The sequence below is a fragment of the Elaeis guineensis genome, chromosome 1, assembly GCF_000442705.2.
Source record: "Elaeis guineensis isolate ETL-2024a chromosome 1, EG11, whole genome shotgun sequence".
In the NCBI taxonomy this organism is placed as follows: Eukaryota; Viridiplantae; Streptophyta; class Magnoliopsida; order Arecales; family Arecaceae; genus Elaeis; species Elaeis guineensis.
In genome coordinates, this window is record NC_025993.2 from 85,746,129 (window position 1) to 85,771,099 (window position 24,971).

Sequence of the window (24,971 nt, forward strand, 5' to 3'; positions counted from 1 at the left end):
GGATGACAGTGAGGTTGTGATGCGGAATATTTGGCTGTAAAAATAGTGAAAGTCCAAATAAATGGGTTGGAGTGTCAAAACAAAAATTTAAACTTCAAATGATCATAACTTTTGATCCAGAAAAAATTATGGAACCTATAACATATCAACAAAAAGTTCATTTCGAGCCCTACGATCGTGAATCGAGTTTACCTGTTCATCCAGTTTTCAGAACCAAATGCCATTATTTTAATGGATTCCGAGACCGTTTTATATTTGTGGTTCCATCTTTGATTTATTTTAATATTTTTATTTAATTTTCAATTTTATGAAACTATCTGTGTTATACACTATAAATATCTTATTTTGTATATATTTAGTTTTTTATCAATAAAATTATAGAATTATTTCTTCAGTTGGAGCGTAAGATCCTTCCTTGTTATCTGAAAAGTTTTTATCTTACGTGAACCCTGGTTCTTTTCCGCCAACGCTGCGTCAGGTTGGGCTTGAAGGATGCTATGGTCGGCAACGGCTGTGGTGGCAGGAAAAGAAGTCGGCTTCAATGAGGTCCGGGGTGTAGCGTCGAGGACGAGGTGAGGGATGGCGGAGGAGTGGATGATGAGGTGGGAGAGGGCAGTGCACGGCATCGCGATTGAAGGAGGCGGCATTGCATTGAGGTTTCTCCTGATGGGAGACGCAGTTCTGGCATGCAATGAAGTCATCCATGGGCATCCTGCATTCGAAAAATTTAAGGCACCCACGAGGGATCCCTAGGACCACGACCTTGAAGGGGATTGTTTTTATTTTTTTGGATTGGAGAAACTTAGAATTGCGAGGAAGAGAAACTTAGAATTGTGAGGAAAAAAAAAAGTGTTTGCTTAAAAGTATGAAAGGCAAAAATTAAAAATAATAGAATGAAAAGGAAGAGATCAAAGAAATAGAGAATTTATTTTGACAAGCTGACCAATTAAAACCATACGGATATCCTCCTAGTTTCATTAAATATGTACATGAAACTAAAGTATTTATAATGAAAAATTTATAAAAAAATGAGAACAGAAAAAGCATTGAATCTAATAAAATCCTTGTGGGGGTTTGGAAGTATTTACATGATATGAAACTAATTTGGTTGGCTGATTTATTTAATAAAATTTTAAAGAGTAAGAAGATGCTTCATAAATGAAAAATGAGTATTATAATATCGATTTATAAAAATAAATATGATATTTAAAATTATTTTAACTATTATGATATTTAACTCATAAATCATATTAAGGAACTTTGAGAGAGTATCATTGAGCACAAATTAAGGTATGATATAAAAGCATTAGGGAAATTGACTATGAAAGTTACTTTTCTTCTTGAAGATTAATGAAAAGTATAGAAAAACGGGACAAGATTTTATATATTTATTATTAATTTAGAAAAATCATATAGAGTCCTTGGAGAAGTCTGATAATAGATGTTAGAAAAGAAAGTAGTTTCTCTTACATATATTTATGCAGCAACAGACGTACAATGAAGTGGTTACAATAGTGTAAGAATATTGATGATATTAGTGAGTTTACTATTCTAATTGGTTTGCATCAAATATTTATTTTAAATTCTTATTTTTTATGCTAGTTAGGGATGTGCTTACTAAATATTTTCATGGTAACATTCATTGACCCATGCTATTTTTATCAATGATTCAATTTTGATGGATAAGGCTAATAAAGGAGTTAATTATAAGCTAGAATTACGAAAGATTGCATTAGAATTTTAAGAATTTTAGTTAAGAAAGATCGAGATAGAATAGGTGAAGTACATTTTTAGTAAAATTATAAATAGAGATGAAAGTAGAGTAAAACTTAAAAATCATGGAGCCTCTAAGAGTGATCATTTTCTATATATGATCAATTATTTTCAATGACTAGAAAATTGAAAAAGGATGTTGTAGAAAAAAAAATAGGGTTGATGAAATGGAGAATGCAATTTTGATATTATGATTAGGGATACAAATGAGCCAAGCAACTTATGAGCTACTTAAACTTAGTTCAGTTCCAAATTCAACTTGATTTGATTGTTATTGAGTTTGAGTTCGAATAACTTAAATAATTTTTCAAATCGAACTCGAGTAACAAAATATTCGACTCAAAGACTTGTAAACTTAGACAAATATATATATTGTTATAATACTATATTTTATTTATAATATATATTAATTTAATATTTTAAAATATAATATTTATCTTTTTGTAATTGATCAAATTTTTAATTTTGAACTATATTTTTTAATGATGACCAAGACTTAAATTTGAGCACAAATATGGCTCAGTTGATATTTAAATTGAGCCAATCTTGAGTATTGATTTTCTTTGATCTAATCAAATCCAAGCATGGCTATTAAGGCTTGACCGGCTTTGAGTTGAATTTCAACTTTAATTATTTTAAATCAAGTCAAGCTTTTAACTATCGACTTATCTCTAATTATGGCTATAAGATACTTAACAAGTTGAAGAAAAAAATTTACAAAATAACTATATGATCAACTATACTTCATGATACAAAATCCTAGATGGAAAAAATAACATACGGACAAAATAAAATATGGCTAGAAAAAAAATATTGAGATAAATATCCAACAATATAAAAAAAAAAGATAAAATAAAAAATGAAGTCATTTATAAAAAAGATGATAATAGTATCAATTGAAGACAAATTAAGAAATGGATGATTTAGATGATTTGAACATATACAGCTCAAATCAAATGACGCAAGTGATTTGTGAATATAAAAGTGACAAAGAGGAATAAAAGTAGACTGAAAATAGTATAAAATGAAGTCATAGGAAATTGCCTTGTATCTCAAGATTTTTTAGAAAGCGTGATCCTAAAACGAGCAGAGTGGAGAAATGATGCATATAAACAACAACTAGCTTGAGACTAAACTTAGTTAAATTGGACAATCATCAAATTTGGACATTAATCAAGCCCTCCCATGGAGGAAAGGATGGCCCAAGCAGCTGACGACAATATTCAGGTTGGAAAATGTCATGTTTTTACCTGCCAAGAAATTCAGATGCCACCTATATAATGGCTAGGCGTGACACAGCTTGATCTCGCCTCGTATGTGAGGCATGGAACGCAAAATCATTCATGCATATAGCCGATGCTCAAAATGCATCTTCAAACAGCCTATAATAAAAGAGGAATGGACGATGAAAACAACCAATCCTAAGCACCCGAATCAGAAGCATAAATTGCATTCAAAACATACTTAACATAGTTCACGATATATACAAAATCCTTAATATTTGACTGATAACAGACATCGTCGTGCAACAAAGATGGAACAATCTATAGAGATTCTGAAGAACGAAATAGCATCCAAGATAACCAAAAGCCTCAAGTCTCAGTCAAATCTGCCATCAACCAGCTGCATGCCTTAAAACAACAGAAATCCAGGCAGCTCATCCAACAAGCATGCGTCGTAAAGCTGATGACCGAAATGTAGTACCATAGACATTTCTATAAAATATGCTGCAGCTGCTTAATCATCTAACGAAAACCGCAAACAAAGTAACATAAATCCTGACACAGCAGAAGAAAGCTAATCCCAAAGTTGATGTTTCACAACCCAGCTGCAGTTACCACCATGATGGGGCACCTCAGCAAATCAACCTCGATACGAGAATCTGAAGTTTCTTACATTCAGTAAATCCAACTAACATGTAAACACAGGATGTTTTAATTCAAGAACCCATTGCAGTGCATGCCGAACAATGTGCTTCCTTTGGAGACATCTCTGCTGCAAAGTATACCTTCTGTTACATCAATTAATCAAATGTTCTGCCAATGATTATATTATAAGAACCAAAAGAAAGCAAGCACAAGGAGTGATGATATCCAAAGGCATTCGATAGCTTTCAGCTATGCAATGATACCACTTGACATGTCAAGACCAGAAGTTTCCGGTACTCTTGTACCTTGTCCATCCCCAAATAGAACAAACTTGATATGACACAGCAACACCACCTGAACCTGCAAACTATATGGCCTAAATACAGGCCCTGTAAACACGAGAATTACCTTCATAAGATCTCATGCTACCACTTTCTTTGAAAACATTCCTCCCTTCCAAGTCTTTCCACTCTTGTACCACCAATTACCACCGAGGAATATAGAAGTAATCTGCTTCAACGGTATGCCACTTCAACTATAGGACAAGCTATCTTTGCCTCATATTTACTAAATCTAACATTCTACCGTGTGAAAATGAAAGGATCCCTACTCAAGTTTTTCCACTCTAAAGCTAGCTTCAGATCATCACCTATCCAATGTCAAGGATTGGTACAGGCACTGCCATCTGCATTTGTATCTGAAATTGATACATTAAAAGACAAAGGTTGCCAACCTGAAGAATGAGGTACGATCCATTTCTTCACAGTGATTACAATATGCAAGATCTGAAGAATATCACCCAAAACAAGCTGTTTCAAGCAATGCTGCTTAAGTATGATTGCAGCTTGATACCTGTATACAATAGGCAAGCAGCTTCAACACTGCGAAAATATTGAATGGAACATCACAACAATCAGCTTAGTAATACCACTTACCTGCATTGTGAGGACCTCAAAGTGGAGCGTCCATTTTTTGAAGAAAGAAACTTTTGAACTGCATCCCATGTACCTTTTGGATGTTTAGCATTACCATCCATGACATTCACACATTTCCATAATGTATCATTTTTTACGATATAGAATGGTAAGTTACCTCCTAACTTGTGCATCACAACAAACTGATACTGGACAGCATAGTCAAGAGCCATCTTAACATTAAAATTTTGCATATTCATCTCCCCATAGTGAATGCAATCTGCTATATTAACTTCTGTTGGGGCCATTTTGTCAGTTTTCAGTATATGCAAGGCACGTAGAATGTTCCCCATGAGATCCTGGACCTCCATTGGTGGTGCAGTGCATCCTGGGGTACCCCAGTGCGCATTATTGGAGGCATTGTTGTTCATGGCAGGTATAGGTGGAGGTCTGTGCGTATAGTCAGGATAGAAAGGTTGTCCTTGGTATGGAGCATTAGGACGCTCCATTGCACAAGTCATACTTGGTTCTGGGGTTTGCTGACAAGATGGAGTGTTATGGTGAACACTACTTGGATAATCTGACATATTAAGCCTATTAATATCCGGCAGATTCCCAGAAGGTCCCGAAGCATAGGGCAAACCACTTGGCCAGGTTTGCAGTGAAGTAGAGGGTGGGCTGCTAGTCCAGCTTGGTGGTGGATAACAGCTGTGCTTTTGAGAATTTGGTACAGACAAATTCCCAGATGTAATATTAGTTTGTGGATGCAGTAAATCACTAGGCCTTAATGGCTTAGGATAATGGTTTTGATAATTGTTTGGGAAGTATTTCCCATTGTTCATGGGGAATTCAGGATAGGGTGTACTGTAATCTGGTGTGGGTGCACTTGATGTGTTGGGCTTATTAGCTCCAAAGAACTCATGAGGAGCCTCCTTAACCTGAACTGTCCCCGACTGATGAGAATACCCCGATTCAGTGGATGGCTTTTGAAGTGATGACTGTAGGAAAGAACTAGTTCCTGGATGGTTTAACTGAGCACCTTCCTTGACATCAAAACTTGATGTCATGGAAGTGGAAGCTTGATTTGGTTGCCTCTTAGTCCATTTTGGAATACCATTATTAGGTGCTCCATTCATGAGTCCTTCAGTTCCAGATCGGTGCTGCTTATTCTCATTGCTAGACGTTCTTGGAGTGTTACTACTTGCTTGACTTGTGGTTGTGTTCCTTCTAACTTGCTTCCCCTTGTAACGGTTATCAGGCTTTCCATTTCCACAATTCCTTTGACTTCCCAAGTGCAAGCTAGTAGCAGGAGGATCAATGGGCTGTGTTGTCTGCACAGCATCTGGGATATTGTTTTTTGATGTCTCTGTCCCTGATAAGTTGTCATTCAATGCATTACTTGGGTAAGGGGACTCTGACAATGGAGGCCCTCCTGCCAGAAGATTTTTCCAGAGCCACACACTCTTTGCAGCAGCTACAAGTGCTTGGGATACATTTGGTGGCTGTGCTAGAAGAATATTATATCTCCTCATTCTTAATTGATGGAGGGCATTGGAAAAGTCACGATCACCAGAAATAAGCAAATAGTTCGCAGGAGGAGGATTATCTACTGCCCAGAATAACATGTCAACTAGAATTTTTTTATCACTTGCATCTTTGACACCTGCATTATGTTAAGAACCCTATCAGAACAACACTGAAAGGAAAATTCAAAAGGAGGACAGGGCATATGATATCTTATGAAGCACTAGTAGACAGAACGCCAGAAAACTATAATAGGATCAAAGAAATATATACCAACTTTGGTTTGGAAGTTGGTAAGATTCAATAGAATGATCCAGAAATCTATCAGATAATAGTGGTTGCTAAAATGCAATCAAGGGGCTGATACCAGGGGTTAAAATGGGTATACAATAAGAAATATATAATCAAAATTTCAAGTAACCTATGGGAATGGAACATATAGAAAGGGAAACATTAGATTTTGATGTAAGGATTTAAGCACCATGCTGTACCAGTCCATACCAGCCATGCTACACCAGTCCATACAATACTGTACTGGTGACAAACCACTACCCAGGAAACCCCTAATGTACTGTGCCATACCAACACATGCTACAGGGTATCACTTTTGCTGTGCCAACATGCATCAGTATTGTACCTACCAGCAACCAACTAGGTACCAGTACCAAGACTTTAAACCTTGATCTAGAGAGAATGGATGGTTTCGTTTCTTAAATGAAACTCAATTACATGAACAAACAGTATAAAAATGAGATGCAAAAATTTCTGCAACTGGGTCTGACTCACAAGGGGTTAGGGTTGAAATCGGATGGAGACGGATCGGAAATTAGTACATCCACATTCATATTTGTTTTGTTTGACAAATATAGATACGGATACAGATATTAGTTGCATGCAAAAAATTCAAATCCATATTTATTTTAAACGAATGTGGATACAAATTGGTAACGGAAGTATGGATATAAATATGGATATAAATTGGATAATTAAATTTTATGACCATAGAATCAAAGATATTACTAAGTGAATAACAAATCAAGCTAATAGAGTGCTATATAAAATGAAATAGGGTTACAAATGGACTCATAAACTTTTAAGGTCCTCACATCATGTATCTGTTCCAAAAAAAAAACACTAGCTTGTGCCATATAACTACAGACCATGTAGAAATTGCATTCTAGGAAAACAAAGTAACTGTGAACACAATGTATTCCAATTCCAAAAGTTACACTTAATTCTGTAGCAATGTAACAAAGCAAAAGTATGGGGGGTTATTTAATGAAGTCACATCAACAAAAAGATCATAAACAACAAAAATTCATGGGTCTGGATGTAAATGTTGCTATGAAACATGCTTAAACAAGGAAAGCTTCGAACCTAGACTATTCATATAGCTAAGGATGCCATTATGTGAAAAGGAAACAAACAAATGCTCATAAAAAGATCGAATGTGATAAAAATAATCCATATTGGAGCACAGAACTAGAAAATTGAATCATAGTTCACTGAAAGTGAGCAATCTACATGATTTCATGTGTGGTATCAATTTTCTGTTTAATGTCTCAACCATTGGTGAGACAGGCAAACAAGCTAATTCTACAAAGATGATGTCAACTGGAGGAACACAGGCGTGCACTAACCAATCATTTCTTAGATAACAGAGATGATAGCTGATGACAATTGACATTGTTGTTTAAAAAGGAGAAAGGGGAAAAAGAAAAAAAGATAACAAACTGAATATCAGGGTTGATTTGAGCTCTACATTACATACTAAAAAATCTCAAAACTGATACATGGGATATTTAAAGAAAAATAGAACACAACTATGTGACTGCACCAGTTACAAAGATAAACATTCATCATTGGACTTCCTGATCAATTGAAATTAGCTACAATTTTAAAGAGGCTGGAAAACATAAAGCTATTCTTTGAAAAAAAAAAAAAAGAAAGAAAGAAAAAGAGAGAAAAAGAACAATGCAAGCTAGATGACCATTTGAGACAATTAGCTTATACTCTATGGAGAAAATAAAAAGAAAAGGAGATACCAGGAAAATATATATAGCATATTTCTGTATTGACAAGGTAGTGATTATGTCCTGATGTTGAAAAAATAGGTAAAGAAGATCATCCTCCTTCCTAGGGAAGTGGCATTCTTGCATGAAACTCTTCCTTCTTAAGTCCATCATTGGGCAGGAAATAGTATCAAACACAATATCTGGCTTCAGTCAGTCAATCCCATTTTTAACCGAACATGTCTGACATAAATAGTACCCAGCTTAGATGCAACATTTCTAAATCCAACCAATAAAGACAAGCTCCTAAAAAGGCATGTACTAACCCTACAAGCACTCAATAAACTTCATAAAATCACCAATCACAACAGTAAATTGATTAAATAAAGTGTCAAGTAATAGGGAAATTGTTCACACAAGCTGCAAGCTTCTGTACATTAGATGATCCACTTCTGCTAGAATCAAAATTTTCAAGTAATGAAGTCTTGCTTTAAATAGCAACCTTCACCTTGATCCACCCATTCATTCTCTGAAAGAAAGAATCCTATCAAAACTTCCCTAATATTGTTAAGTACATAAACTGCAGCATAACCATGGGAACCATCACCCCTGCATCTTTCCTCCCACAATTCCTTTGCATTTATCCATACATGTGGCACCAAAAGTACCTCTGGAGTATAACATTTAATACTCTTCATAAAATGTAGCCAGTTTTAACTTACAGCCTCTGTATCTTTATCCACAATTATCTGTACTCAACTCCTTGCAAATCTCTTCCCCTAGATAATTGCTCCCTAAATTATAATCTAAAATCAAGCAGATTTCAGGTACCCCAATACTTTAAAAATCCTCAAATTTATGCTCATAAATGAAATTCATGAATATAATTAGTCACATCCTATGAAGCACGGATACTCCTATTTCAGGCATGTACCAGCATCGGATACATTTTCGATGCGGATACGTTTCCGTACTGCACCGGTACTCCTATCTTTGCATTCTTGAGATTGTAAGCTTGTCCCTTGATGAACCAAATGTGGAAAAAAAGTTTTTTGCTGATGATGCAGAGAATGAAGCAGCTGAAACTATTATCACTTGATTATCAAGACTTACTATTTTGATTTCTTCTACTTATTTAGACTGCTAGTATTTTTTCTTTTCGTCAATTGCTAGTGTTTGTTTGTTTTTTATGATGATATTTATAAATTTAGTTGAGATTTGAGAACTTAATTTTATTAATATTTGAATATTATATATATGATTCAATTTTTTCATATATTTTTATTAATATTAAAATATTATATATGTTCAAATATTAATAAAAATATAAAATATTTAGCCGTACTCGTATCGTGATTTTTTCAATTTTTGCCATATCAACATACTCGTACCATAAAGTATCCGTACCGTATACCGGTATCTATGCTTTCTAGGCCACATCACATCCTTTTCACCTTTTAAAAATTTATCCTTCTCATCCTCTCACCATTTTACCTACTAAATTCCAATCATATCTGAATACAAGCATGAAATAACAATATTTATAGTCCAATGAAATCTTAAAAGGAGCATATGTTAGCCACTTTCAGAATCACTATACTCTGTCTAATGGCACTCCAAAGGTAGAAGATGGAATTCTGCTCCGACAAAGTTGGGTATCTACTAGGGTTATCAAACCAGTCCAATCCAAATAACAACAATTTGATATGAAGCACATTCTAAACTATAATTAGCACAATGATGAGATAGAATAGATAGATAGATTGTTTCATTCTAAAATGCAATTAGCACGATGATGAAAATGAATAGATAGATATAAATTACCAAGATAGTAGCAATAAAAGGTGGAAGCTTGCTAGTTTCATGTCATCCAAACATAACCCATTACCGTGGAGAATTAGCAACAAGGAAATTGCAATCAAAACAAAAATACTGGAATAGATTGCAAGTTCTCAGAAAGCATGGAAACTATGAAAAACTAAATTGTTTTTATGAAAAAACAAATCTTCAAAATATATTTTCGATAATGTTCGCCGTCTCAATATTGGATGTCATACCAGTACCATCCTATTATAGTGTTGGTACGTAGTATGGTATAAGATAGCGAAGTGTATCAAGTGTCAGTATGGTATAAGACTGTATATCAGTTTGGTACCAGTACGATATAGTACACTTGGTATGGTACAATACTAACCAGAGAAAGTTGCTTTAAATTAGCTTTAGATGATAATCATATATAGATCTAATGAGTAGAAATTGGGATTTGAATAAAAAGCATTGATGACCTTCCATACAGCCACGAACTAAAACTATGAGCAACCAACATCTTTACATGAACAATGACTAATAAAAGATAGGCAAAAGGTTACGAATCAGAAGAAAATCAAGTGGACAAATCTAGAAAACATGCAAAGCATAAAAAGCACCATTTTTGCTCCAAAAAGAAAGTTGAACATCCTCACCTACCACTTCAAGCAAAAGAAAGAAAAAGGAGCCAAAAGGTTCACAAACGAGTCAAGAAATTTGGGCAAAAAATCAAAAGAACTTCCCATTCATACGTAAAACAATGGTAGGTTCATCCATGAATGTGCCCTCACAGCCAATGTTAAATGGACCCGAACATGAGAATTGGATTTGGACATGTATCCAAGTGTTTGGATACATGCATACACAAAAAAAATTCAATTAAACTATATTTTTCAAATATCATATAAAAGAAAATATCAAAAGATATCTCAAGGTCTTTCACTATATGTGTTTCTCAAGCTTCTTTCTTTGTTGAGGGATACAAGAAAAAGGACAGTTTGCAAAGTTATTTCATTATTTATTTCCTTGACCAATATCTAAAAAAGGAAAAAGGTCATTACCAACATTATTATGGCAGGTTGAACTCATTATGGAGGAGCCAATTATCCACCTATCTATAAAGGAAGGACAAGAAAAAGGTAAGTATCCAAGTGTTCGATACTTATCCGATTCAAATACATATCCAAGACATATTCTTGGAGCTGGATACTAGTGTCCATGCAACACAGATAACAGCCTATGTCTCCTATATGCCTTTTTAACTAACACAAATGTTCCCTAATCAGCTACACAGCAGATTAGCATCATGCTTCCAACAGCGGCATAAAAATCAGTTCAACAGGATAATGAATGTGCGCATACTTATCCAGCTAGAACAAAAGAGTGAAACACATTTACTAATGTAAAATGAAGTAATGAAAAAATATGTTTATAACAGAGGTCACAGAATATGAGTACTATAATCTAACAGAAGACCAATGTTACAGCCACTTGGGCTCAGTTGCAGATAAAAGCATGTTCACTAACATGATCACCTAAGACAGGATCTAGTGTAGCACACCCAACTGCTTAGCATATGTGGAAAAAAAAAAAAAGGGGAGACACAATTATATCAATCATAAAACAAAAGCAATAAAGTACAGAAATCAGAGCAATTTCTCCTCATACCAAAGCATTAGAACCCCTGAAATCTGGAAATCCAACCACCCACCCAAAAAGGAGGAAAAAAAGGGAAATCAAAAGATAATAGAGAATCAAGATCATCAGATCAAACCATTCATGACCACCCTAAAAAATATCCAGCGCTATGCAATCTAATGAAGAAAGAAATAGAGCAACAAGATGATCAAAACCGTAAGACCTCGCAGAACTGGGATAGATGAAGACAACGATCAAACAAATAACGTCCGAACAAACGCAACGATATACGAGAAGTTATTAGAATTAGGGTTCCAAGATCTTTTACCGGCCGGGACGTGATTGAGGGAAATCCCGGTGCTGGAGAGCGCCTGCTGGACGACCTGCGAGATCTTGCTGGTGTCGCCGTAGGCGGAGATGGAGACGGCCCCGCGATAATCCATGGCCTCCAGCGCCAATCTGATGTTCTGGGCGATCAGATGAGGATCGCAGGCCCTCGGGACCTGGCAGTTCTCGATGTCCCACCACACCGACGTCTTCGCCATCGAGTACTGCCCCTCCGCCTTCCCTCCCCCGCCCCCACCACCTCCTCCGCCGGCGCTCATCGTCCGCCCGTTCAATTCACCAAGATCTCCTCGAACTAGATCCCTCCTCGCTTCCGATCGTCGCTCCAACGACCGATCAGGTGTTTATACGGCGGCAGAGGATGTAGGGTTCTAGGGAAGGAGGCCGCGGCGGAGGTGGCAGAGGCGGCGGAGGTGGCGACGGTGGAGAACTCCGACTCCGACTGCGAGCGCGTGCCCGGCCGGCGACGCCATGGACGAGGACTAAGGAGAAGTCGGACGGCAGCTTCGCTACAGGAAGGGTTGAGAAGGGTTTATATAGGCGGCGGAGTAACGCCGGCTTTAACGGGGCCGTTAACGCACCGAATCAGGGGACAGTCCCATTAACGGCGCCAGTTACTGGTTGCCGTATTTAGGAGCCTCGGATCAGCTGTTTGTTTGGGAACAGGAACTGAACTCTCTTTGCACAAGGGCCCACCAGTGAATTGGGCAATCGCTGTCTCATAGGTGGTGAAGGCTGTTTGGTGTTTGCAAGTGGGAATCGGACGCGCAGTTTCGAGCGCACTTTTGACTGATTGAATTCTACTTTAATGCGTGCATACGCCCCCAGAGTTTCATGAATTCACATAGCATGTCATTCAGGTGGAGTGGGATGGTAAGATTTCTTCTCGGCGAAGATACCGGTTTGTATCGGTATCGGGTGCATACTATATATATCAACGTTACGACATCGGAATGATAGATCGGCTGATATTTTCTAATCTCTCTTTGTTTGTTTAACAACGGGTAATTTTGGTCGTGAAGGGAACTTGGTGGGACTACGACCGGATGGGAAAGGAGTAAAGGAAAAAAGGTGAACAACTAAGAATTTTAGTTTTTTTCTTTTTGGTATAAAAGGTGCTTCATTGATGACAAGGTTGAGGTACAATGAGAAGAAGATCTTTTATCTGTTCACCAGTGACAGAAGTGTAACAGGTAAAGGATGTCCAAAAGGCATGCAAGCATGCAGCTGAAGATAATAATACAAACTGAGATATAATATACAACATCAACATAAAAAGAACATAAGAACTATATGAACAGCCCAAGCACAGAGTAGGTAACAAGGATAAAAGATGAGAGTGCAGCCCCAACAGCAGTGGAAGAAACCAAAAGCTTTCGAGTAGTAGTTGAATCATCACAGCAGCTTGAAAAGATGAAGCATGGAACAAAAGTATCAGTTAGGTCCAGGCTAAAGGAAGGATACAAAGCAGTCATTCAATATAAGAAATCCTATAAACATGTGGCAAGGGCAACAGGTTTGCTTAAGAAACAAAGCAGCTCTGAATAGAAACATAGTGCGCCATCTGCAGTATGCTCGTGCCAAATTATAAAGAAACTGAGCCAGATGATATGTGGATGGATATGTGTTGTAGAACTGGAGCAGTGAATGTGTCACATCAATACTACAGCGGCAGCATTTGGACGGTCGATACTCTACAATTTGGGCTAACATTGCACATACATAAGCCTTTGAACTGCTTGATCCAGCCACTTGGACAAAATAAAGAGTGTAGAATAAAACTAATCCTGATAAAACAGCTGATACAAAATATAGAAACAAAGCGGAAGTACAGATGATCTTGGTAAAACTCTGTGAACAATTGTAAAGACTTCCGCAAATTAAGAAACCAAATAATAGTATGTAAAGTCTGCACAGCTGAATGTAGAGGACTTCCAAAGTATAATTGTGTGGTAATTAGGCAGTGAAGATATATATTATAGTCTAAGAGGATCCACAAAGCTGAAAATTCACTGGCTATCTGATTAATAGCTAAATAAAGAGCAGAGCAACCATGAGTATAGATTGTAAACAATAAGCAAGATAAACTCTTCGACAACTGCGGGCAGAGAATATGATATGAGATGCTAGTGCACAGGTAATGAAAAAGGTAATACTTCCCCTATTGCAGATAAAAAATAGGTGACAGAACCTTTGAAGCCAAAATGTGGAGCTTGAACCTGAGCAGATTAAACCAATGACAACCTAGTACATACAGCCTTACATACATCATTAAGAAGTCAGTGTGAAGCTGAATATAGGCAGCATGTTGGAGAAACGTAACTAGAGAGGCTGAAAAGATTAAGGAGGATGGGGAAGGATTGAAAATTTGTGGAAAAGTTGTTGGAATTTCAGATTAATATATTGGGACTACATTCTTCCCCTTAATATAAGATTTACATATGTTTACAAGTATGGAAAACAATCAATCAATCATGTACATATGGTAGGTGCTCAATTTTTCTAACTATATTTAGAGAATTCTTTACAATCAACCAATCTTCAATTAAGCCTTCAATCATCATCAATCACCAATGCTATCTTCCTAATATAGCTTAGAGGAGTTACCAAATATTCAACACTCTCCCTCAGGTTGGTGCATTGATGCTTATCACACCCAACTTGATTAATGAACTTTTCAATCTACCCTTTCCAACAGCTTTAGTGAATATATCTACCAATTGATCTTCAATAGGAATATACGAAGTAAAAATAACTTTGGCTTGCATCTTTTTTCGAACAAAATGACAATCCACCTCTATATGCTTCGTCCTCTCATGAAAGACCGGATTTGAAGAAATATGTATGATAGCTTGATTATCACATTTTATTTCTATAGGAGTATCTTGATCAAATGTCATGTCTTTGAGTAATTCTTTCAAACATATCAACTGCAAGTAGTGGATGCCATTGCTTTATATTCAGCTTCTGCTTTCGAACATGATACAATATTCTGTTTTTTACTCTTCCATGTCACAAGATTACCATCAATAGTAGTGCAATATCTGGTAGTAGTACATCTATCAATAGAACATCCTGCCCAATTAGCATCTAAGTGCCCAACAATCTCCAAATTGCCATTCTTTCACATTAAAATGTCATTTTTTGGATCGCACTTTAAGTAGTGCAATATTTTATTTACAAGATTCATGTGAGTGATTTTTGAGGAATGCATGAATTGACTAACTGCTCCTACAGCGTAAGAGATGTCAGACTTTGTAATTATAAGATATATCAAGCACCCAATTAACCTTTAATATAATCTGATATCTTCTATCGGGCTGTCTCCTTCTAAATCTAGTCGAGCATTAACTGGAGTTTCTATGGATTTTGATGCAAGCTTTTTAGTCTCCTTTAGCAAGTCTAAAGCACATTTTCTTTGAGAGATAAAGATCCCTCTCTTTGACCTTGTTACTTCGATACCGAGAAAATATCTTAGCTCCCCAAGATTTTTGATATCAAACATAGTTTTCAACCATTGCTTTATATCATCTATAGTACTCTGATTGTCACTTGTGAGAATAATGTCATCTACATAAATAAGCATAATGGTAGTACTTGTTACCTCCTTTTTGACAAATATTGAATGATCAGCAGAACTTCTTAGAAAACCAATTTAGACATAGCAGACGTTAACTTGTCAAACCATTCTCTTGATGATCATTTTAATTCATAGATTAATTTTTGGAGCTGACAAGCCATGCCATTCTCTCCCTTACTCGTCCAGGAGGTATTGACATATAAACTTCCTCCTATAGTTCTCCATATAAGAAGGCATTTTTCACATCGAATTGATAGAGTGGCCAACCCATATTAGTGGCAACGGATAGAAGAACTCTAATTGTGCTCATCTTGGCTACAGGAGCAAAAGTCTCTTTATAGTCAACTCTATATGTCTAAGCAAAACCCTTGGCCACCAAGCAGACTTTGTAGCATTCTATGCACCCATCTGGATGATATTTGATTTTATAAATCCATCAGCAACCAACCAATTTTTGCCATTAGGAAGCAACACCAAATCCCATGTATGATTCTTCTCAAGAGCCTCCAACTCCTCTTTCATTACCTTCCTCTACTCAGGCCTGGTTACTATCTCTGCATGCCTAGAAGGTTCACTATTCACATCAACCGATGCAAGAAAAGATTTGAATTTGTTAGAATAAGCATGATAGGAGATATAATTTTCAATGGGATAAGAAACTTTGGGTGCATTACGCTTTTCTTTTCGTAAAGCAATAGGTAATGAATTTGGATCAATTAAAAGAGATGTTTCCATATTTGAGCTACCTGAATGGAGTTCGCTATTAGAGCCAGACTCCGAGGATCTTGTTTGGTGAGGTGGCGAGATAGATGGATCTTGATCTTGGTGATCAGTTTGTATAGCTTCTTGATCGAGATGAGAGAAAGATAACATAGGAGAATTATAGTTTTCGAGATGTGAAACATTAGGTTGGACAATAGATAATTGAGGGTTAGAATAAAGTGGACATTCTTTTATGTGCTCAAAAGACTCTTCTTGATGAACAATAGGATCTAGAGTGCAATCATCTTTGTTAGCATAATATGGAATGGATTTAGAGAATTGTACATCATGAGATACATAAGTCTTTTTTCTTTTTAGATCATAACATTTATATTCTTTTTGAGTGTTAAAGTATCCACGAAAAATGCACCTAATAGACTTATGATCGAGCTTATCTCTATGTTGTTTAGAAATATGAACATAACAAGAACATCCAAAAACTCTAAGATGTGAAACCGAATGTTTCTTACTAGTTAGATGCTCGATTAAAAAAATATCTTTAAGCACAATTATTAACAATCTATTTATAATATAACATGCTATTAGGATGGCATCGGACCACAAAACTTTAGGCACATTCATTTGAAAAAGTAATGATCTTGCTACCTCAAAGATATGTCGATTTTTGTGTTCAACAACTCCATTTTGCTGTGAACAATCAAGACATGTGGTCTAATAAAGAATGCCATTCTCATGCAAATATTAGCAAAATTCTGGTTGACATATTCAATCCCATTATCGATCCTAAGAATTTTAACTTTTGCATCAAATTGTGTGATAACCAACTTATGAAAAATTTTGAAAGCATAAAAAACATCACTTTTTGATTTTAATAAGTATATCCAAAGCACATGAGAAAAATCATCAATAAAACTAACAAAGTACTTAAAACTAGAGTAAGATTCTACAGGTGCATAACCCCAAATATCAGAGTATATTAATTAGAAAGAAGAATCACATGAACTCTGATGATTACGATAAGGAAGGCGATGTTGTTTGGAGTAGAAACAAGTCTCATAATTATTAAATGAATATTTTAAAGAAGGAAAAAGAATACGAAGAATATGATCAGATGGGTGATCCAAATGAGAGTGCCATTTTCCTTCATGATTATCATTCTTGCAACTGACCAGAGCACGAACATTCTGATCTAACAAGTAAAGCCTCTCTTTCTTGTGTCCTTCACTAATCGTCTTTTTCGTTGTCAAATCCTGAAAGACACAATGATGTGGATAAAAAGTTACAGAACAATTATGTGTTTTGATCAACTTACTCACAGATAGTAGATTTGAGGAAAAAAAAGGTAAAAATAAAATAGATGATAGATCAATGGAAGAAGAAATGTCAACATGACCAATCCATTGACTTAGTTTGTGACCCATCAGCAAGAGTAACAAAATGCTTACCAACTATAGGTTGCATTGAAGATAGACTAGAAGAGGATCCTGTCATGTGATTTATTGTACCGGTGTCAATGATCTATGTTGATGGAGATGAATCTACTAGATATATAGAGGCAAATTTACTTGATCTTGAGGAAATGGAAGGGGATTTCATTTTATTGTATACATCAAGAAGTTCAGAAAATTTTTCTAGTGAGATTTGGGAATTTGCTTCTTTTGAAGTATTAGCAACCTTAGCTTCGGATTGCTCTATAGGACAGCCATGAAGATCCCAGTATTTTTCTTTGATATGACCCAACTTATTGCAATGGGAGCATCGAGGTTGATCTCTAGATCTAAGGCCTCTATCGTGGTCATGTCCGTGATCTCCACACCCCTGAAAATTTGTGGAGTTAGAAACAAAGGCCGAGTGCTCATGAGTAGATGATTCAATTGGCTTCATAACAGCTCTTCTTTTTTCTTCTCTTTGTAGGAGAGCACAAACATTATTGAGTGAAGGTAGCTCAGGTTGCATCAGAATCTGACTTCGAACTACCTCATAGTTAGAATCAAGTCTTGCAAGTATTTCAAAAATTTGATCTTGCTCGATCCTTTTTCGAATAACCTTGGGATCTATGGAGATTAGAACATAATAACTTGTTTCCTACCATATTCCACAGAGAGTCCCAAGATATTCATTAAAGGTCTTGCCACCCTTATGAAAATGAAAAATTTCTTATTTCAACTGATAAATATGAGCAACATTATTTTTTTTTGAATAAACTTCTGTTAATGTATCCCAAACTTTTTTTGCAATAGTTAAGAATAAGAAGCCATCTCTAACATCAGACTCCATGGAGTTGAACAACCAAGATATAACTAAATCATTATTGGACTTCCATTCATCGTACTTGATATCATCACCAGAGGGTTGAGGGATTTTACCATTCACATATCCTAGTTTTGATTTTCCACTTAAAAAAAGGATTGCCAATTGTGACCATGATAGGAAGTTATTGTTTTCATTCAATTTGAACAACATTATCTGCAAGCATGGATTCTTCGGTATGCCTTGAAGTTCTCATGCAACTATGGCATCAACCTTTGAGGTCGCCATTTGACTTTGAAATCTTGAATGCTTGATGATTACACCGCAGGCGTACAAACTCTTCACTGGACAACGTAAATCTTCTTACGAAGAAGTGGGATGTAGTGGCTAAGCGTCAATGGATCAGAAGTACTCTGATACCATGAAAAGATTAAGGAGGGTGGGGAAGGATTGAAAATTTATGGAATAGTTGTTGGAAATTTGGATTTATATGTTGGGATTGCATTCTTCCCCTTAATATAAGATTTACATGTGTTACAAGTATGGAAAACAATCAATCAATTATGTACATATGGTAGGTGCTCAATTTTTCTAACTATATTTAGAGGATTCTTCACAATCAACCAATCTTCAATTAAGCCTTCAATCATCATCAATCACCAATGCTATCTTCCTAATATAGCTTAGAAGAGTTATCAAATATTCAACAAAGGCATCTGCAGCCAAAGTGTGAGGTACACAATCACCCTTGAAAAAAAAAATCATTTGATAAAGCATGATTTGCTGGCCAATCAGCTAGTTGATTACTTTCCTACAAATATGTGAAACGTTAAAAAATGAACAAGATTGACTCCATAGTTTAATGTCTTAAATCTATGGTGAAGATTTTTCAGAGGGTTTACACAAATCAACTAGCCATGAGACCACAACTATAGAGTCACCTTGTAGGCAAATTTGAGGGTTAACAAAAGATGCCATAACTGCACACAACACAAGCCATTCACCAATGAGTTCAACAAAGGGCATGATATATGGTATTAACTAATTACCATCAGCAAATAACATGGCTCCCTCATGATCACAAACAACAAACCCCACTACTGCTGCATGCTTATATACAGTGCCATCAAAATTTAAAAGAAACACTCCACAGAGAGGAGGGTCCTATGCAATATAAGAGGAAGAGAGCTGATTATTCAGTTGAGAAGAGCACCAGATTTGTGACTGAGTGCATCGAACATAAGGTGAAGAGAAATTGAAAATTATGTCTATCCGAAAGCATGGACATTGATGTAGTAATTCTATCAGAGATCGATTTTTCTGTTGGAAAATCTAAAATTTCTATACTTCCCAAATCAAAGCGATCATATGGCAATTACAGCCTTCTCCACATTATGTACTAGGGATCTGCAAGAAAAGATAATAAATCCAACAAAGAATGTGGCTTAAAATTAGTGGACACTTGCGCCGAGCTAGTCCAACACTAATTAGCAAAAGCACAAGTAACAAGTACATGCTGAGAATCCTCAATAATATCATGGCATAAATCACAAGAAAGACGGGCATTAGACACTATTTCCTTAGAATGTAAGAAATCCTTGGTGGTAGCTTTCCCCACTGTAATTTCCAACAAAAATACTTAGTTCTCATAGGACCCGTCAACTTCCAAACCCAAGAAAAAAAAGTAGGTTCTCATATGAGGAAGTGTATAAATGCAAAAGATCCTTTATAGGGATATTTTTTTAGCATGAAGAAGCCCATCCCAGCTGATCAGACCATGGCCCTTAAGGAAGGGGAATAGCTAAAATCATAGTTATCATATCAGCATTGAAAATCTGAGAGAGAAGAGGAGAATTCCATATTTTATCTAGCATAATAAAATCAGCAACAGTGTAGTCAGCAAGATCAGCTAAAGAAGAAATAAAAGTAAGCCATCTGTTTAAAGGTAAATTGGAAATCTAAGGATTGGTCCAAACATTTACCCAAGCACCAATCCCAATTAATCATTTAAATTCATGTTAAATCTTCTTGCCTTGAGCACAAATTTTTCTTGATATAGGGGAGCAAATTTTAGGGATTTTATAAGAGAACCACGAATAGAAAAACTTATATTTAGTGGCCACAAATTATGCCCATGATGAAGAAGGATGAAGCAAAAAGTTTGTAGCCATTTCAGCCAACAACATATTTTGTAATGTTTGAAGAGACTTAAAGCCAAACCCACCTATAGACTTTGGTGTACAAATAGTATCCCAAGATAGTAAATGCAAATTCTTTTGAGAGGTTGAGACTCACTATGAAAAAGTTCTAAATTCACTCTCAAGAGTTTTAACAACTGCCATAGGAATGTGAAAGCATGATATAGAATAATAGGAATGGACAAAAGGACAGAGCTTAGAAGGATTGTTCTTCTTGCAAAGGAGAGAGCATTTCACTTCCAACCTGCAACCTTAGCCATAACTTTTTGCACTAAATAGTTAAAATGAGCAGCTGGAAGTTTAGCAGCAACAATTGGGACATCAAGATATTTTCAAACTCCATACTTTGGTAGTATTCCAAAAATAGAAGAAATAATATGCTTTACCTGTGGTGGTGTTGATGGACTAAAGATAATGTAAGTTTAGAAACATTTGTTGCCTGTCTAAAATAATAATAGTAGGCATCAAGTATCGGCTTTAAACATAAAACATCCTAAGTTAAAGCTCTAATAATTAACATACAATCATGAGCATAAAGGACAAGTGAGATATGTGGACTAGTTGGTCGAGGCCTATATACAAGCAGCAAATTAGTAGCAACCGTAGCTTTCAAGAAAAGAGACAACATTTTAGAGTACATAATAAAAAGATACGGTAATAATGGACAGTCTTGGCAAAGCCCACAAGAAATGAAAAACCAAAATATAGGTGTGCCATTAATAATCAAAGAAAATTTAGGATTTTGCACCCAAGCAGTCACCCAATGCATAAATTGATGATGGGATCCAAATTTTTGCAGCATCCTAGTGAGATAAGATTATTGAACTTGGTTATTTGCTTTTCTATGTCCACTTTAATCATCATGAAACTTTTTGACCTAGAGGCCTTATGTAAGGAATGCATTAGCTGTTGAACTAAAAAAAATTCTCTATGATATTGCAACCAGATACAAAAGCTCCCCGCACGTTAGAAATTAGGGTTGGTAACAATGGTTTTAGCTGATTAACAAGAATGGATATAATAATTTTATAAATAATATTGCACAGGCTAATAGTTCGAAATTCTATAGCAGAAGACAGGCTAATACTCTTAGGGATAAGAGTAATATAAGTCTAGTTCCATAAAGGATTCATGTGAGAGATATAAATTAAAAGAAGCATTGAACTATCTGGACAACCTCCTTGCTAATATTATGCCCATACTCTTAAAAAAAATGAAGAAATTCGTCAGATCCTGAGGCTTTATTTGGAGATAGCGTGTGTAAGGCATTAATTATGTCCACCGTGATAGGGCTTTGAAGTTTTATATTTTGTTCTATAGAAATAGTACTCATAGGTTGTGGAAGCCATAAATCAGAATATTACATTTAATAATCCCAATGATGCGAAAAATGGTGAAGTAATTGTCTAACAGAATTTTCTCCTTCGATCCAATTTCTCTAATCATCTTTTAAGACCCAAATACGATTCTATCATCGATGCAATATCGTAGACTGATGAAAAAACTATCTTAGAATTTTCTTCAGCCAACCATGTGATTTGAGATTTTTTATGCCAATAAATCTCCTGCATCTGCAGATTTTTATTATATTCCTGTAAGAGACCTAAAAGGGTTATATGTTTATAATTAGATAAACTTTCAAATTGAGATGCTAATAGCTATAAATACATAATTTAGTTACACAAATACTCCCCACTTTTGAAGATACAACCAAGCTGATAGCGATTCCATTTCTAGATAGCAAGCTTAACCTTATGCAAAAGATATGATAAATGAATATCTAGAGGATAATAATCTTCACCTTGCCAAGCCTGTTGAATAACTTAATGGACACCAGTACATAGTTTCAAAAACTTTTTAAATCTAAATGGGTGGTGCCTTATGGACCAATGCTGTTGCATGGTAATGAGTAAGAATTTTAGCACTTGAAATTGGGGATCAACCCTGGTTTTACTATATTATCCTGTATCTTGATATTTTGGCCAAAATATATCAGAATATATCAACCAAGATCAGAAAGAATTTTGATTGTTTGAATTTTTATTTGTTTTCGATCTCCAACAAGATGAACCAACATGTTGATTTATGTTGGTATAGACCACTAGCCAGGATAGTTGATCTTGATTATTAAAAAACTTAATAGGATGAGAAGCCTTTTTATTTTCTTAAACCAATATTTTCTAGAATTTATAGTATGCAGTCAAACAATTAAGGATTGATTATATTTTCTATAATCGAATCCTATTTTTTTTTTTAAAAAAAAGAGAAGAGAGAGAGGCTGGTATGCATTGATATTATTGATATTTCATTTTTAGGGGATACACCACCCAAGTCTACAAATTTTTAATTGTTAAGTTGAGGACTATGGCCGCTAAAACAAGTTCCAATTTTCAACTAAAATATACATCATTAAATACATCATGATTAATCAAACAAAATTATTAATTTAATTATGAGCATTATTTGTTTGATATTATTTTTTCTTAAAAAAGGCATACTACATTGATATTTGGATAGAAAAGATGATTAACATGTGAAAAATTCTTTTATTATATTAGTCAAATATGCTTGATTATATCATAGGATTGATATATATATGAAGAAAGAATTATATTTTTCCTAAAGCTTAATATATGTGAGTTAATGATAGAAATGCAAGTCTGATGATAGAATTTTACTAAAATATTAGAGAAATTTAAACAAATTAATTGAAAAAAAAGTGATAATGTACATTTTTGAGATTAGAGTAGTGCATTACGATTCAATAAAGCAAGTTTATATAAAAAAAATTGCATTCAAATTAGTTGATATATCTAGATATGTGGTAGAGGACAAATAATGTTGTACCATGATGTAATAGAAGATAGTAACTTTTACTTGCTATTAGAGCTGGCAAAGACTTTAATAGATTTTTAGAAATCATTAAGTTAAGACTACAATATATAGTTCAAGATTAGAAATGCCAGCAATACAAAAGTCTAATATAAGAGCAAAATTGATGGTTTTTATGTCTTAGTTTACAAAAATGACATAATAGTGTAAGATATCTATGCTGCTGTATTCTTTTTGTGAAAAAATAAATCTATTAAAGAAGATAGTTTTGAATTAAGGACTTTTTTTTCATTCTATCCTTCATTTGTGTATGAGAAAAAAAGCATCAATCAAATCTATATAGTTTACAATACACATGTAAGCTAATTATTGGCTCGATATAAGCATAAAATACAATATATATGAGTGGTTGGCATCTATGAATAAACTTATTTATTCCAAAGTTTATTAATAGTTATAATTATATCAAATTTATTACAACAAACATTCTTCTATTAAAGTTTGATATGTGTATAAAGAATCAAGTAAAAAAAGATAAATCAAGGCAACCAAAATTGCATAGTAAAAAGTATATATAGCAAAGCCAAATTCAACTGTGACTTGCACAAATATAAATAAATAAGCAGGATTGAATTATACATTAATAGAGTAATGATGGTTTTCTCTATAATAGATGAAAATTTATGAACTTCTTTAGCACTTTGCTCAACAAAATAATTCAAAATAAAGCAAGTAACATAAACAACAACATCTATATATAAGTTTATGCATCTATATATGGGCTTGCATATCTGCATATACATACACCACATATATAAACAATCAAACTCAATTAGAAATATATTTATACAAACCAATATAACAATAGAACAGTTGAACAAATAAGATAATTCTCTATATTTTATATCAAGAATTAAAATAATAATTATATATATATATATATTTAATAGTCATGTCCAATATCATCGTCTTAGAGCTACTAGCATATATGCACTTATAGTGCATATTAAATATAATAAAAATAAAAATTTAAAATATAATTTAATAATAACTAAAAAGGATATTTTAGTATATGAGGCTTTCATCACTATAAGATTTGGAAAAAGTCAGATGTTTAAAACAGGATGAAAATCAGATTGGATACGAATTGGATACCAATATATCCACATCTATATTTATTTTGTCTGATAAATATAAATATAGATACGAATATTAATTAGATGTAAAAATATATATCCATATTTATTTTAAATAGATATAAATATAAATAAGATAGTAGAGGTATATATACAAATATGTATATAAGTCCAATAACTAAATTTTATGATCACTAAATCAATGATATTATTAAGTGGATGATAAATCAAGTCAATAGCATGTTAATATGATTGTATATTTTTTTTAAAAATTAATAGATATTATATAAAATTAAATAGAATTATAAGTAGAATCGAATATTTAGATACAGATCGAATAGTTGTCTATCTATATTCTTATCAATATTCTTT

The 24,971-nt window shown here is 34.6% G+C and overlaps 1 protein-coding gene across 1 annotated transcript; it reads right to left on the minus strand.

Annotated features, from left to right (window-relative positions):
- Positions 1-3,195: 3,195 nt before the first annotated feature.
- On the minus strand, positions 3,196-12,393 carry LOC105061502 (uncharacterized). Its single transcript, XM_010945563.4, has 3 exons — positions 11,864-12,393; positions 4,577-6,218; positions 3,196-4,493 (listed from the first exon to the last, which is right to left on the minus strand). Exons 1-3 carry the CDS (start codon positions 12,138-12,140, stop codon positions 4,301-4,303), a joined length of 2,112 nt encoding a protein of 703 aa, XP_010943865.1. The 5' UTR covers positions 12,141-12,393; the 3' UTR covers positions 3,196-4,300.
- Between the last annotated feature and the right edge of the window lie 12,578 nt (positions 12,394-24,971).